We start from the raw sequence: 14,433 nt of genomic DNA, 5'->3' as shown, positions 1-14,433 counted from the left end.
GTGGTGTATGGTTCATACAGGTTACAAAAAAGGTATATTTCTGACTCAACCAGTTGTAAATTATGCTGTTTCATATTTGCAGGTTTAAGTTTCCTGCAGATCTCCTTACATTTTCCTAAATTGTTCAGAAATTTTTCTTTTCTCGTTTCTTTATAATTTTAGGTTTGGATATTAAAATTCATTCATGAACCTTTCTAGAATAATAATTGAGCCTTTTTATCACCTGAAAGAGTTGGCTGTAAATGTATTTTTCTAAAACTAGGTCTCTTCATATTTTCTAAAATGGCATTCTCTTTATAATTGCAACGGCACAAATCCAGAATGGCTAGATTAAAAGCCATGGAGCAATGAGAGAATCTGGAGCAACATTAATGGAGACTTTTAGACCCGCTCTAAATTTTTGAAGTGTTTGTTTACTGTTGAGTATCTAAAGAATAGTCACATAGGCAGCGATCTGTTTTTCAAATATATGTCTCACAGACATGAATAAATAAGGTCGCTGTATGTGTGAGTCAAAAGAGCTTCCTTATTGACTTGGAGGCAGAGATGCAGAATTTAGCCCTAGTATTTAAAGTGTCTGCGAAGCCTCCTCAGGACTGTGTGCTGGTGAGAACGACCCAGCAGATTTTCAGCAGAAGTGCAGCATTCGCGTTAGGCGCTAGTCTCTTGTGCGTCTGTGTATAGCCAGTGGAAAGAGGGATGTATTCAGAATCTGTGTTGGGTCTTAGGTGAGTTGAATAGACCTGGCTGGAGCCACCTCCGGTGGCTGTAGGAGGACAATGAGTAGTTTCCTAACATACTCCTTGTAGCTGAATAACTAAAATTAGGTGGGATGAGCCTGGGCCATATTCTAAACTATATACTTCATAGGCTGTTGACAGTGTTTTGTAAATAATTAACTTCCAATTTTGCCTCATGTTAAACTAAGGTAAAAACGTCAGTGAATATCTTAAAGTTCATTTTCTGTTTGAACAGTGACTGTAGTTGTCAGATGTTAATTGATTCCCAGTAGAAGGACAAATGTCCAGTAATAAACTGGGTTATGGTCTGGAAGACCAGTGATTTTATTAAAATGTGATTCACGTTATGAACCTCTCAGTGGATCTCAGGAGTTCTATCAGTATTTTTCCATCTTTCCTTTCACCCTCTATGAATAGTTGAGTGGATGGCTCTTTCTTTATTTTTTGTCTAAACTTTCTAGCTGTATTTATATGAGAACAGGGTATGGGGAAAAGACTGAAAGCTTTCCACATAAATGACATCAGGCATACATGTATATACAAATGTGCTATGGTAAAATGAGCAGATTGTAATTCATAATATGACTCTCTTCACTCACAGCACTATTAGAAATAGGTTTACTAGAATAATATGTGAAAAGGTACAGTGAGACCAGGCATCTGCCATTCAGAAATAGTGTGCAAGAAACATGGTGAAGAGTTGGATTTTTTTCTTTGTTTTTAAGCAACCCTACCTACTTCTAGCATTATAGGCAAGAATGTAATATTTTTGAAAGCTTTGAGGATCTACATTCCTCTGAAAGGCCTGGCTTCTTGTTGAATGATTCACACATTATGCAGTCTGAGTTACAGCAAGTGAGTACTGCTGTTTGGGCCTGCTGTAACTTTGGAGGAAAAAAAAGATACAGTACAACTGAAACAAAGATTAAAAACCAGGGGAAGTTCTGTCTAATTTAGGACTTTTCGTATATCATTGATGGGAATCAGGATTATCTACTGCAAATGGTCTCAAGAGCTGTTTATATGACTATCTTATATGAAAGTCAGTCGTGTTATTTCCAGATTTACACTGATGTATCTCATTTCAGAATATTTTCTGATCCCAAAAATTGATATGTTTGCCTTAGGGAGACTCTTTTCATTAAATATGAAATGATAAAGCTCATGATTTGTAGGAAGAGCAAAAGGGAGAACGTAAACATAAAATCAGTGGGCTTCAGGAAGATAAATTTCAAGAAAATCAGAAATAGTAGGTAAGCTCTCACATGGAAACAAATCTAAAGAGGAAGAGGGAGTTAAGGAAAAAGTTAATAAGCCCAAACTGTCTCAGCAGTCAAGCCTAAGTGCAGAGACTATAACCCGGCTTATTCTGTGCACATTACAGTATTCATAAACACATTCCGGTTGCTTATTGCATTCCATCGTACATCTATGCTGCCTTTTTTAATGACTTGTTTTGCATCATCAATATGCACTCAAGCTACAGCACTTATGTATGCCATGTAATGTGTTCATGTAGCTTTGAATACAATGTGTAAGTATTTCTTCCCTGCTGGTCCTTACTTCGACTCTCTTTTCTTATGGCTAGACCAGTACAGAAAATCAGGTTTGACTGATTAACCTGTGCTTAGGTAGGTAGTTTAATCACACTGCGAACACCGTGATTCCCATCATTCAGCTGTAAGTGATTTGTTGCATATGAAACACTGTCATTTTATCATACCTAGTTACCAATTACATTGCATGGGACACAGTTATAATAATTATCTTTGTGTTTTGAGCTACTCTGCATTGCTCTCATCTGGATATGTCATAAACAGATTGTGCCAATCTAGTTTGATCAATCTACCTTCCTTCTCTAGTCTCATGGATGGACGAGAAGCAGTTAACTTTATTGTGTCTTGGTAATATCTTATCTGAAAGCCAGAGAAACATGCCAAGCTGCAGCTGTGGTAGTGAGTGAAAACCTGACTGGAAAATCATACTCTGAGAGCAGTTACCAATGGTTCACTGCTGAAAGGGGAGAAAATTCTGAGTAGGATTCCACAAAGGTCCATTCTAGGTTGGAAGTTATCTGGGTATTGTCACTAATAACTTGGGTGAAAAAGAACATGCTGACTAAATTTGAAGATGACATAAAACTTCAAGAGGCAGTGAGAGGACAGGATTAGAAATCAAAGAGATCTTGACAGTTTGGACAAAAAAGCGGAAAAACTAGGCTACACTTCAATAAACATAGTGCTTTAGGTTTAAACTGTAATAATCTATTGCATAAACACAGGCTGGGGATTGTTGGCTAGACAGCAGATCTTCAGAAAAAGATCTGGGTTTTGCAGTACATCACAAATCAGCGATCATAAGCATTTTCAGATAGGGTTAAATGTCTTTAGCAATGGAAAAAGGAAGATAGAGCACTAAACAGAAAGAGACAATTATTCTATTTACCTTCTTTATCTAGATTGTGTCCAAATAAAAAGCTGCATTTCAAGAAGGTTAAGGACCTACAGGAGAAACATTAGAAAAATGTAGAGCAGTGAGGATAAACAAAACCATACCCATAATTTATGACCAATGATGAAAGACTTGAAAGCACTGATGTTATTTAAACTAGAAAAGAGAAAGAGATAATACGTAGTAGTCTACAGATGCTTTAAAAGCTGCTGCAAAAAGAAAAGGAATAATTTGTTCCCCTGACAACTGCAGGTATGACAAGAGGTAGCACTGTTTAAGACTGACATTTTAAATCCTTAGGGTTGTTATTGTTAAACACAAATTAAGTGGCTAAGTTGTGCCGCCTCAATCATTAGAGGTCTTTAAAAACAGACAAAGCCAGTGATTCCCAGTCGTCTTAGGTGCCTTGTCATTGCTGATGTCTCTCTGCACCTTATTTTTACTTTGATGCTAATCGCAAATCGGGTGTGTTCATTGACTAATAATCTCTAGAAAAGACAAGTGCTTGGCAGGAGTGAGATTAGTATGGCTGATCCTTGCCTTTGGAGGTGGCACACTGTTGAGATGACCTCTTCAGGGCCTTTCTAGTCCTGTTTTTCAGAGACAGTGTGAAAATGTCAACTTTTGCAAATACAGACACCTTTGGATGCAAATTCTTTAAAGACATTATATTTCAATGGGTTGCTTTTGAATTATGAAAATCAGGGATTAACTTAGTGACTTTTTTGACTTTATTGAATCATAGAATGAGAAGAGTAAAATCTGTCTATGAATAGGAAGATCAGTTTGATTGTTTTCCCATAACATGGCTAATTTGGACTAGTTGGAGAAACCCAGTTTCATGGTTCTGCCACAGGCTTACTGTGAAGTTTGAGGGAAATAATTCCCTGCCTTTGGTCCCACCTGTAGATTGAGCAGCAGCCCTTTCCTCAGCAAGGATGTTGTGAGCATGACAACATAAAATATGATGTGGTGCGTTAATGTACTGCATTAATGAGAACGATGTGTTTTGAGACAAGTTATTAACCCTTCATTTGCCTTGTGAGCCTTTACTGTTCCTGTCTTCCAGAGATAGCAGATCTTAGTCCTAATGTATGGCCTATAAAGCAAATACTGATGCTAAATTCATAGATCAGCTATCACATCTGTTTCTTTCAAGGAAAAAAAAGAACAAAAGCCAAACAAGCATGTGTTCTCCATGCTTAGATCAAGAATCTTCACATCAGTCATTTCTTCTTCGTTAGCCCAAAATTTATGAATCTTTTTAAATAAGCTGAGTCCAGGTGTGTTTGGTGGACTGATGCCTCCTGTGTGTCTCTGAGGAGCCTTGCTTATTTCACAGGGAATGTGTTTAAGTGGATTCTGCCTGCATGAACATCGAAAAACCCTTTTTCCATATATAATAGTAATTTCTCAAATGCACTGTATGACATGTCTACTGTTTTTTGCATGTTCTCCCTACCCCTCCCCTGTGGACAAATATTGTTTGAGGACTGAAGATTCACAGCAGCTGGTGGGTGAAATCTGATCCTTGCAAAATTCATGGATGAGCATCACCTTCATAAGAATCATAGAATGGTTTAGGTTGGAAGGGACCTTACAGATTATCTAGTTCCAACCCCCCTGCCATGGGCAGGGACACCTTCCACTAGAGCAGGTTGCTCAAAGCCCCATCCAGCCTGACCTTGAACACTGCCAGGGTTGGAACATCCACAGTTTCTCTGGGCAACCTTTTCCAGTGCCTCACCACCCTCATAGTGAAGAGTTTCTTCCTAATATCTAATCTAAATCTACCCTCTTTCAGCTTAAAGCCATTACCCCTTGTCCTATCACTGCATGCCCTTGTAAAAAATCCCTCTCCAGCTTTCTTGTAGGCCCCCTTCAGGTACTGGAAGGCTGCTAGCAGGTCTCCCTGGAGCTCTCAGCCCAACTCTCTCAGCCTGTCTTCATAGGAGAGGTGCTCCAGCCCTCTGATCATCTTTGTGTCCCTCCTCTGGACTCGCTCCAACCTTCCCTAACTGCAGTTGGCCAGAAATGAAACTTGTGTAATAAAAGCTTGTTGTCTGGATTCCTTCTATAGTCCACAGAGAGAGACATCTGCAAAAGGTGTCACCCAGAGATAGGTATCTAGAATAGGTAAGACTACACTCGATAAGCAGTTTCAGTAGAGAGCTCCTCACTAGAGAGAAGGCCTAAATGACTCTTAGACCACACACCTAGTCTTAGATGACCTGAGAGAGATGTGGTGAGTCTTACTCCATTTTTAACATCAGTGGGATTGCTGGTAACAGAAATGCTGCTATAGTCTACTCACTGACTTCGCTTTTCGTATCCAGACTCTGGAAAATATGGGCCTGGACTTGGCAATTGGCAGAGATTATAATTCTCTACTGTTTCCCCTGTGAATGTCTCAGAAAGGAAACAGCTAGCAGGAAGAAGATATGCAAAAGGGGGCATTCTCCTCTCACTGCTTACGTTTAGGCTGAGGGAAAGGAAGCACCTCTGATCCAGTATCAGGAATGAGTCTGGTCATGCAAGGACACTTCAGTTCATGCCCCTGCTTTCACATAGGGACAGTGTAGTTTGTGGCTCACATAGTGGCAGAAACCATCAGCTCCTCAATTTTAGGCATAGCCCCAGGCTGCCATCTTTATTTCAGTAGGCAATACTAAAGGCAAAATTTAGCCCACTGACTGTGTAGTCAACTAAGTTTTAAATAAGATAAAACATCTTCAGAAATTATTAGTTGAAGCATTATCAAAAGAACTTTATACAAATAATATTCTCTTGGCTTTATAAATGTTCCAACAGGCTTCTTGGGGTGGCTCAGCTTTGGTATCGAGGAAGCATTGCAGACTTCTTCATGGCATCCACAGGTAAGTCAGTTTAGTTCATGGGCATGCTTACCAGGGGCTGAGATGGAAGTTGTGTGGCCTGTTGGCCTCCATGAGAGCTACATTTTCCAAAATACTTATTACTATTAAATGAAGAGATTTCTGAACCTATGGGTGTGTGGGTGGAAAAAAAAAGGGAAATCTGATTTGTCTGCTAGGATTGTGTTTGGCCATTTTTGATTCTCTAGTACCCATGATTATAGGTGCAATTTCCACATCCCTTTCTCCATTTAATAAATTCTGCAGGGCTGATTCTGTTGCCTGGAATCCCCATAAAATGCTGTTGGCAGGAATCCAGTGCTGTGCTCTTCTGGTGAAAGACAACTCTGTAAGTCCTCCTGTACTTCTTTTTTTCTTTTTTTTTTAATGCAGTAGGCTGTCATTGCTGTAATATGGAAGCAGAAATAATTAGAAAAAAACTGCAAGACAGTTTTACTACACTGCAGTGCAAAGGCTGTATGATATTATTTTCAATTTCATCACAAAATTAATAAAGGGTGAATAAAAGAGCAGGGTCAAACTGATCCAAGTCAGTGTACTCACCAGTGATCAAATTTTGCAGCTGGTGCCCTTGCTAGTTAACTTCTGTACATGATTTGCATTCAGAATTGAGTGTTTTGTCACCTGGGTCTGCAGCACTTAAACACCGAGCTCATCAAAGTCCTCAGAATAGCTGTCATCCATTGGGACTGCAGCAGTACTGCATCTCTGTTTAAAGTAGGCAGAGCTCCTCTTCACATCCCCTTACATGGGTGCACCAGAGTGAGAAAGGAGAGGGATAGGAGTTGGAGCATATGCAGGTAAAGGTGCTGAGCCTTCTTTCCTCACTCTGCTAGATCTTCCTCATCACCAGGGTGATTTAGGCTTTCCAAAACCATGACTAATTAAAAGGTCTAGCAAGCAAACAACAGAGCTCTGATCTCAAGTGACACAAAAGTGAGACGAGTCTGCAATGTGGTAAGAGTCCCTGCTTATATCTTTGTGGAATTCTTCTATCTTAATAAAGAAACCAGTAAGAGGTCAATTACTTCAAGCCCCATTTCAAACACAGCCCTGCTAAAATTTATGCCCATTGTCCACCATCAGGGGTGAGTTTTAGCTTGTGCTTTATAGGTTATGAATGACTGAACATCATGAAGATATGGAGCCCCTGAGGTTTGTATCACTATTTTGTGGCCATGGTTTGTAAATCACTTTTATAAATCTCTGTCAAAACAGCTGATAGTTTCTATTCAGCTGCTGGTGTTAGCTATCCACGTAATTGGTTACTAACTCCTGTAGTAAAAACTGATGAGGACCAAAAAGCATAGATGCTAATCAGCACTTTCTTGGAGCTGATTGCTCCAAGTCAGGGTGAGACATGGCAGGACAACAAGGAGAAGTGTGCCTCCTTGTTTCCTTAGACTAGAGTCTGTAGGAATAAAGAACAATAGACTGGAGGACTACCTGTCCATCACTTTATTCCAGGATGCAAAACAAGCAGAATGAAGTTATTGACTAAGATTAATGTGGTGTCTTAATTGCAGGCTTGGGAAGAATTCAGTGCTATATTTTTAACTAATTAGGCCCAGTACATAGATATAGCCCCAGGTAATGATTAAACTACTTGGGCTGCATAGTGGAAATTTGTCAGGAAGAAAGTGGAAAGAAGTGGACAGGAATGAAATATTCTAGCTGCCCTGGCATTTAGAGTCACTTTACAAACACTATTCCAACTTCAGGGGTCTGGCAGCCCTTTTGTGTATTCTCCTTCCACGGAGTGTAATGTTTGATAGAACGATCCTATTTGACTTCTAAATCACAGCTAGGCAATGTTGTGCTGGAAATGCTTGTAGAGCTGAATCCTAGGCAGTTGAGGGGTGAAAACACAAAAGTATTACTGATCATACAATCAGATTCTGTTGTACAGTGAGACACATTCTGGAAAGTAGAAGACTTCTCCGCCTGGGGAGGAGAGGGTGTTTTACTCTGTGTTTAATTCCTGGAAAATTGGCACTTACATATTTTGTGTATGTGCCCGTGCGGTCTTTATATGCAAACAGAAGCACATACAAATTTAAGTACTTTCTTATCAGCTTTTTGAAAGTGTTGGAATATAAATCCTTAAGAAAAAAAGATCAAATGTATATTTAAGACACTTTGGCAGAAAGGCCTTGCTTCACTTTGATCCTTTCTGTACCAGATCTGAGGCAGGCAGCTGGACCCAGTTTCCCATTAAAAATACTATTTTTACACCAGTAAGAGTATGGAAGAGTATGTGTATTGGTTCCTGACTTTGGACCTTGTTCCACTGCTCCTAAATTACATAAATACCTATGGCTGTAGATGAAACACATGTTTATATGTGAACATAATTCCTTCACACTGTGGTTAGGATGCTTCAGGGGGAGCTGGATGCTGAGGTGGGAGCTGGAAGAGTTCAGCACACATTGCTGTGCTAGTGAATGTTCAAGGAACCTCAGGTAGTTTCTGAAGTGGTGAATTCTGTGAGAAATCAGAGCAGCAAAATGTTAAGCATGGATGTTAAGTCCCATTTATGAATCAAGCCCTAGCTCCCTTTGAAGGTCTGATTAAGGAAGTTTTGTTAGCCTGTCTTCCCATGTGCTTTGAGGTCCATTTGGAAACTGTGGACTACTCAGGATTAGGGTTAGGTTATTACAAGTGGACAAATGAAAGGGTTGTCAAGCATTGGAACAGCCTGCCCAGGGAAGTGGTTGAGTCACCATTCCTGGAGGTGTTTAAAAGACGTGTAGATGTGGCACTTAAGGACGAGGGTTAGTGGTGGACTTGGCAGCGTTAGGTTTACAGTTAGACTTGATCTTAAAGGTTTTTTTCCAACCTAAATGATACTATAATTCTATAAATAATCCCCTTCAGATTTTTCTCTTATTTTTTCTTTAAGGTAGAGATTGTTTAACAAGCCCAAGCTTTGTATTTTACTTTATGTATGGAAAAATAATCTTTAGAAGGAGTCATCACATTTCTGATGTAGTGGTAACACCCTGATTTCCCATTAGCAAAAGTAATAGCGACTGGTTTTGTTTAGTTTGGGGTTTTTTGCCACATAGCATCAATAAAGCTATGTGGTTTAGCAGTGTTAATAAGCTTAAGACGTTGCAACTGGGTTAGTAGAATGAAACATTTTATTTAAATATTTTCCTATATGGATTAAAAAAAAAACAAAACTGCAGTGAAATGCCAATAAAAGAGTATCTTCCAACCTTAGTGAAACAAAATTGGAATAATTTCCAAAGAAGGTAGGGATAAAAAAGAAAAATATGTGTTTGACTTGATTAGAAGGGAGAAGCGTTTTCACCAAAGGGAAAGAGAGATTGGTTAATCCTCTGTAAAAGCTCAGATCAATGACAGTAGTTCTTTAGTGCTTACAGCACTCAAGAAATGCACAGCTCTCCTTTTTTCACTGCCATACCCTGAGTAACTTTCATCACTTTTGTAATACGATAGACTTACTTGGAAAACACTTGTATTGCTGTGGTGTGAATTGCAGTTTAAACACAAAGCTAGATGGACCAATATTCTCAAAACATTAATGAGTCAACTTTATTCTTATATGTTCTTAAAATGCCATGAATCAGTCTTGGGTTGTACATACTCCTTTAAGACCACAGAGCTACTCCAATTTGTCCTTGCTATAATCCATATAAACGTGAATATTATCACCATATAAATAGAGAACTAATGTTTATCACCAATGCCAAAGTTCTGTGACTCCTTAGAGTGTAGCACTAGGTTAGGTAATTAGCAGTCAATTCTAGGTAATGAGCAGACTTTTCACTTATTAGTTAAATAAAGTCTCAAAGAATGTAGCTAATGAAGTCCCAGTTTAGCACAGAATATAACTGATTGAGGTGATCATGGTAGCCATGTACAGTGTAATCTCTTCCTCATCATTAGCAGTATCACAAAGATATCTACTTCCCTGATTTCTTTCCAGGGCAGCTGCAGGAAGTACTCTGACCCATCACTTTCTGCTTGGGGTTAGTACAACTGAGAGCTCCTTTTCACCTCTTAAAGTCAATTACAGGGGTGGGCTTTTGCACTGCTTTGCTTTTGAGAATTTTGAAGTATGCCATTCAAAAGACAGTCCTTATTGCTTCACATGAGGGAAACTGGGAAGATGTTTGTCTTGGGGAGAAAGGTGTTTTGTTAATGAAATTGAAATTCACTTTTAACTAGCAATGGAAATGGAAAGGGAAAGAGATCAGAAGGCTTGCTGTAGATAAGTGTGTTCAATGAGAAAATATGTTGAATTATGAAACTGGAGCTCTTATATATTGATTTAAGTATCAATAATTATTCATTTATTTGCTATTAATTATAACACACAGCAACTATCCATATACTTCATCAAAAGCAAAGGCTATTTGAAACTTCATAGTGGACTGGGGCCTCCATGAAAATAGCATTTCCATTTTCTAAACCTTAACAGCCCAAGTATAAGGCCCAGCACTACCGTTAGTCTTTGTACAAAGGGTAGAAAGACAAAAGATGCTGAAGAAAGACTCTCAAACTTGTCAAATGGGGCAGTTCTAATGAATTTTTTTGCAATTCTTCTGAACAGATGGAGCAGCTCAGTTACCCTGTGGAAAACTGTTGGGGTCTTCTTGGGACTGAGAATGTTGAGTTAGAAAGCATACCTTTTCCTTTTTTTTGTTCTTCTAGTTTTTCATCATTTGACTAGGAAAACTGAGATGACTTTTTGTGTCTTCAGCATGTTTGAGTCTATTACTTTTGAGACAGCAGCGATCAAGGAGTAACTGCTTTCTTGAGCATAAAATTTGTCTTGGATTTTTTCCTCTTCTGTTGTCCTACCCCCCTCCAACTCTATTCTGCAACTTCCCCTTTCTCTTCCCTTCTCTTTCTCCTCCCCCTTGCTTCTTGCATTGGTCCGGCATATTTCTTTCTCTCTCACAAAGCATGACTTTTGTTTCTTCTGTCTGCTCTAGTGATGTGCTGGAGGATGTCACTGTACTTGCCTCTGGAGATTGACAGTAGGCAATATCTTCAGCAGGATTTCTTGAGCGTGTTGCATTATTAGTAAGATAAACACATGGAAAAGGATCGTCAAGCCAGCATGTCTTGTCAGCTTCAGATGCACCAGGAGAGTAGGACAATACCTGCTTTTTTTTAAAAAATGAAATACCTTCCCAGGAATTTGAGTTCACTCAGAGATATTGAACTATTTGTTCTTGTTGCATTTTCACTCTATAGCATTTGTTTTTAAGCTATGGAACTCTGCAGCTGTACTGTGATCTTAAACAAACTTCTCAGTCTTTCTGTAATATTACCAACTGAGTTTAGGTTTCTTGTGACAAACAAAAGTTATTATTTCTCAGATGACAGGCATGAGGGGAACTAGTATCCTGTGATGTCTTTTATGGTGCAGCTGTGTTACATTCTAATAAGGCAGAAGATAGTCCCATATTGATCAACCCTGCTATACACTCACTGCAGAAACACTGTGCAAAATTAAGTCAGTAAGAGACAAAGAAATTAACTTAAATATGCAGATGTTGCTGACTTTTTTTAAATTTTAAATACCATGTCTAGTAAACTTGTATTTCTCCTGAAAATGAAGGTATGGAGATCTAATGAATAGGGCACAATGGCTTGACAAACAGACTCCTGCTCCTGTTGTGCAGCTGCTAGCCAGAGAACACAAAGCTGTAGAAAAACTGTGAAGGACAGATGCTTCAGTGCTTGACTTTTCTTTGGTTTCTAATGTCATCTTCTTGCCTTTCTTTTTATGAGAAAGTTGGAAAGCAAGTGTGAGAATCTTATATACCACAAAAAACTGTGCCCAACATTGGCTTTCCAGCTACAGCTACTGTGTGTTGCAGCAGCACATTGTCACTGACTGCAGAGGGAGTGCAGCCGCTGCCCCTTTTCTTCCCAAGCTGTCACATAAATTGTCTTTCAACAAGGCTGAATGCACTGGTCTGATGGCTAAAGAGTTCAGACTGAATTTGCTGTCCTTTTTGCAAACCAGTGATATTACAATGGGATTGTCAAACCCCTACAGAAGTTGTGGAGAAACCTTTGGTGTTCTTCTCCTTTTATGCTCTACAAATACGCATGCAGGTTGAAGGTTTTTTGTTTGTTTTGGTTTTAGTATTGATGGAGGGAATTGAAAAGGCTAGGAGAGAGGGAGACTTATTCTGTGTATGTCAGTGGATTATTTCTCCTTTGGATTTTTTTTGTCTTGAACTTTTTTCTCTATTTTATTGCCAGTTCCAAAGTTATCGGTAGTGTATTGTAATACAGATCAAGAATTGTACCTCTGTTACGGGAATATGATACTTTGATTAAGAGTGATGTCAGACACTGTCTGCCATTTTAAAATCAGACTTGCAGCAGACGCAGAGAAAAGGATGAAATGTGAAATACTTTTTCCATTGGTTCAAATTGAAGAGTGATGTTGAATTGGAAAATGAATTGTACTCTTTGAGATACTGCTTAGCAACTTCTGTCATGTTGTCCACTTCTGCTCGTTGGTCTGTTCTGCACGGAAGACTTCTGGTTCAACTGTCATTTAAATACACATTTGCAGATCTGAATCAGATGCTGTAGCCATGTTTTTAACCTCATCTGAATTTCTATTCTAGTATTATCTTATAGATTGTGGTTTATCTTTCTTACCCACTTTTAATATCACTGACAAATCTACAACCTTTTCTGTCTCCTGGGCTCCTTGTAGGGCCACCCTCATCTCTGCTCTTGTAAGCTGCTTTCTGCCAGTTCTTCCCTCTACTTCATAAGTATTACAGAGCATATTTCGATATTTCATTCTTCAGCCAATGGCCAGTTCTATGTCTCTTCTCTTCCTCTGTACCTCTAAACCTGTAACAGCCCCTGTGCTTTCTGTTTCCCAGCTTTGTTCTTTGCTGGAACTTGCCACATTACTCATTGGTCTTTGTCTTTGTTTTCTGATGCTCATCTCTGCCCAGGCAGCCTCCCAGAAGTTGGAGGTTGGAGATTGCTGAATAAAAACAATTTGATTAACAAACCATAATTAGGGTATGCTAAAGTACCTTTTCTGAGGTTTATTTTCAAGTGTTAAAATTGTCTGAACTGTGAAAAGAGACAAAAATTGGGGTTGTAGTAATCTCCTCGTAGTGTTTCCACTCAAACAGTCAGATAGCCTATGCTAAATGCTCAGTAACTTTATATTCTGGTAAGGGCTAAACATTTATTTCTTAGGACTAAAATCTTCCCTGCCTGCAAATAACTGTGCCATATATAAAGTTCTTTGTTTGACAAAGGAGGGATAGATTGAGCCATTTGTGAACACGTAGGAAGCTCCTCAGGGGCTGTTCTTCCAATCTATAGACTGGAGCAGTGGCCATAGGCTTCTCCCTCTCCTCCCTCTTTCCTACCCATGTATGTCTTTGGGCAACTGTTTCTGTGGTACCCACTCCTATGGTTTCTTGAGATCTGGGTCAGAATTCTCTTCAACCTGCAACCCTTCAGTGACATTATGAAGAAAATAAGCAAAAAAAAAAAAGTTTCCTTGTTGTCAGTGCTGACTTCACTGGGTTCAGGTTCATCCAGGGTTCTTAAACCACACCATGACCTTTGGATAGTTTCCTGGACATCCAGTTCTGGTTTGTTGGTACAGACAGGAAAAAAAGGCTTTGGCTTGTGAAGATAAAAAGGTTTGAAGATGCTTATCAGCAATCTAAGTCTCTATTGTGTTTCTAATAGGGCCTCCTGAAGAAGTGTTACTCTGCCAAGGCCTCATACCTGTTCCAGCAGGACAAGTTCTATGATGTCAGCTATGACACTGGTGACAAGTCCATTCAGTGCAGCAGGCGTCCGGATGCGTTCAAGTTCTGGCTGATGTGGAAAGCATTGGGAACCACAGGCCTCGAGGAGAGAGTAAACAGGGCACTGGCTTTGGCTAGGTACCGCCTCACAATTTTGAATATGTCTAGTCTGTTTAATTGACTGAAATGTTGACACTGCTGATACTCCGTATCCTGAAACAGACCACATTGTTACCTTTTTTCCTCTCCTTTTGTTTGTTTATAATAGGAGGAACTAATAGCAATAATAATTAGTGTTATTACATTTGCTATGATATTTAATAGTAATTATTACTTTTGGCAATAAGCATAGATGTTGGTAAACATAGAAGTCCAAACTAGACTATCAATCTACATTGTTTAACATTTATGTTATCTGAACCAGACATAGGACGGGTTTATCAATACACGCTCTTCTAACTCATAACTGTGTGTTCTGGTGTTAATGTAAAAGCAGCCCTATGTGCCAGACTGTGCCTAGCAAGAAGTGAATTAGCCGTTCTTCTGTTCACTTCATGACTG

The 14,433-nt window shown here is 39.2% G+C and overlaps 1 protein-coding gene across 1 annotated transcript in view; it reads left to right on the top strand.

Annotated features, from left to right (window-relative positions):
• The window catches only part of GADL1 (glutamate decarboxylase like 1), a 113,453-nt gene that overhangs the window by 56,456 nt on the left and 42,564 nt on the right, over positions 1 to 14,433 (top strand). Inside the window, exons 12-14 of the mRNA XM_059819072.1 lie at positions 6,003 to 6,067; positions 6,332 to 6,413; positions 13,811 to 14,010. Of these exons, the coding sequence (XP_059675055.1) occupies positions 6,003 to 6,067; positions 6,332 to 6,413; positions 13,811 to 14,010 (347 nt within the window). The remainder of the gene's footprint in view (positions 1 to 6,002; positions 6,068 to 6,331; positions 6,414 to 13,810; positions 14,011 to 14,433) is intronic.

This window comes from Gavia stellata, chromosome 6, assembly GCF_030936135.1.
Source record: "Gavia stellata isolate bGavSte3 chromosome 6, bGavSte3.hap2, whole genome shotgun sequence".
Taxonomy (NCBI): Eukaryota; Metazoa; Chordata; class Aves; order Gaviiformes; family Gaviidae; genus Gavia; species Gavia stellata.
Note: the sequence above shows the minus strand (reverse complement) of the source record. Positions and strands in the feature narration are given on the sequence as shown.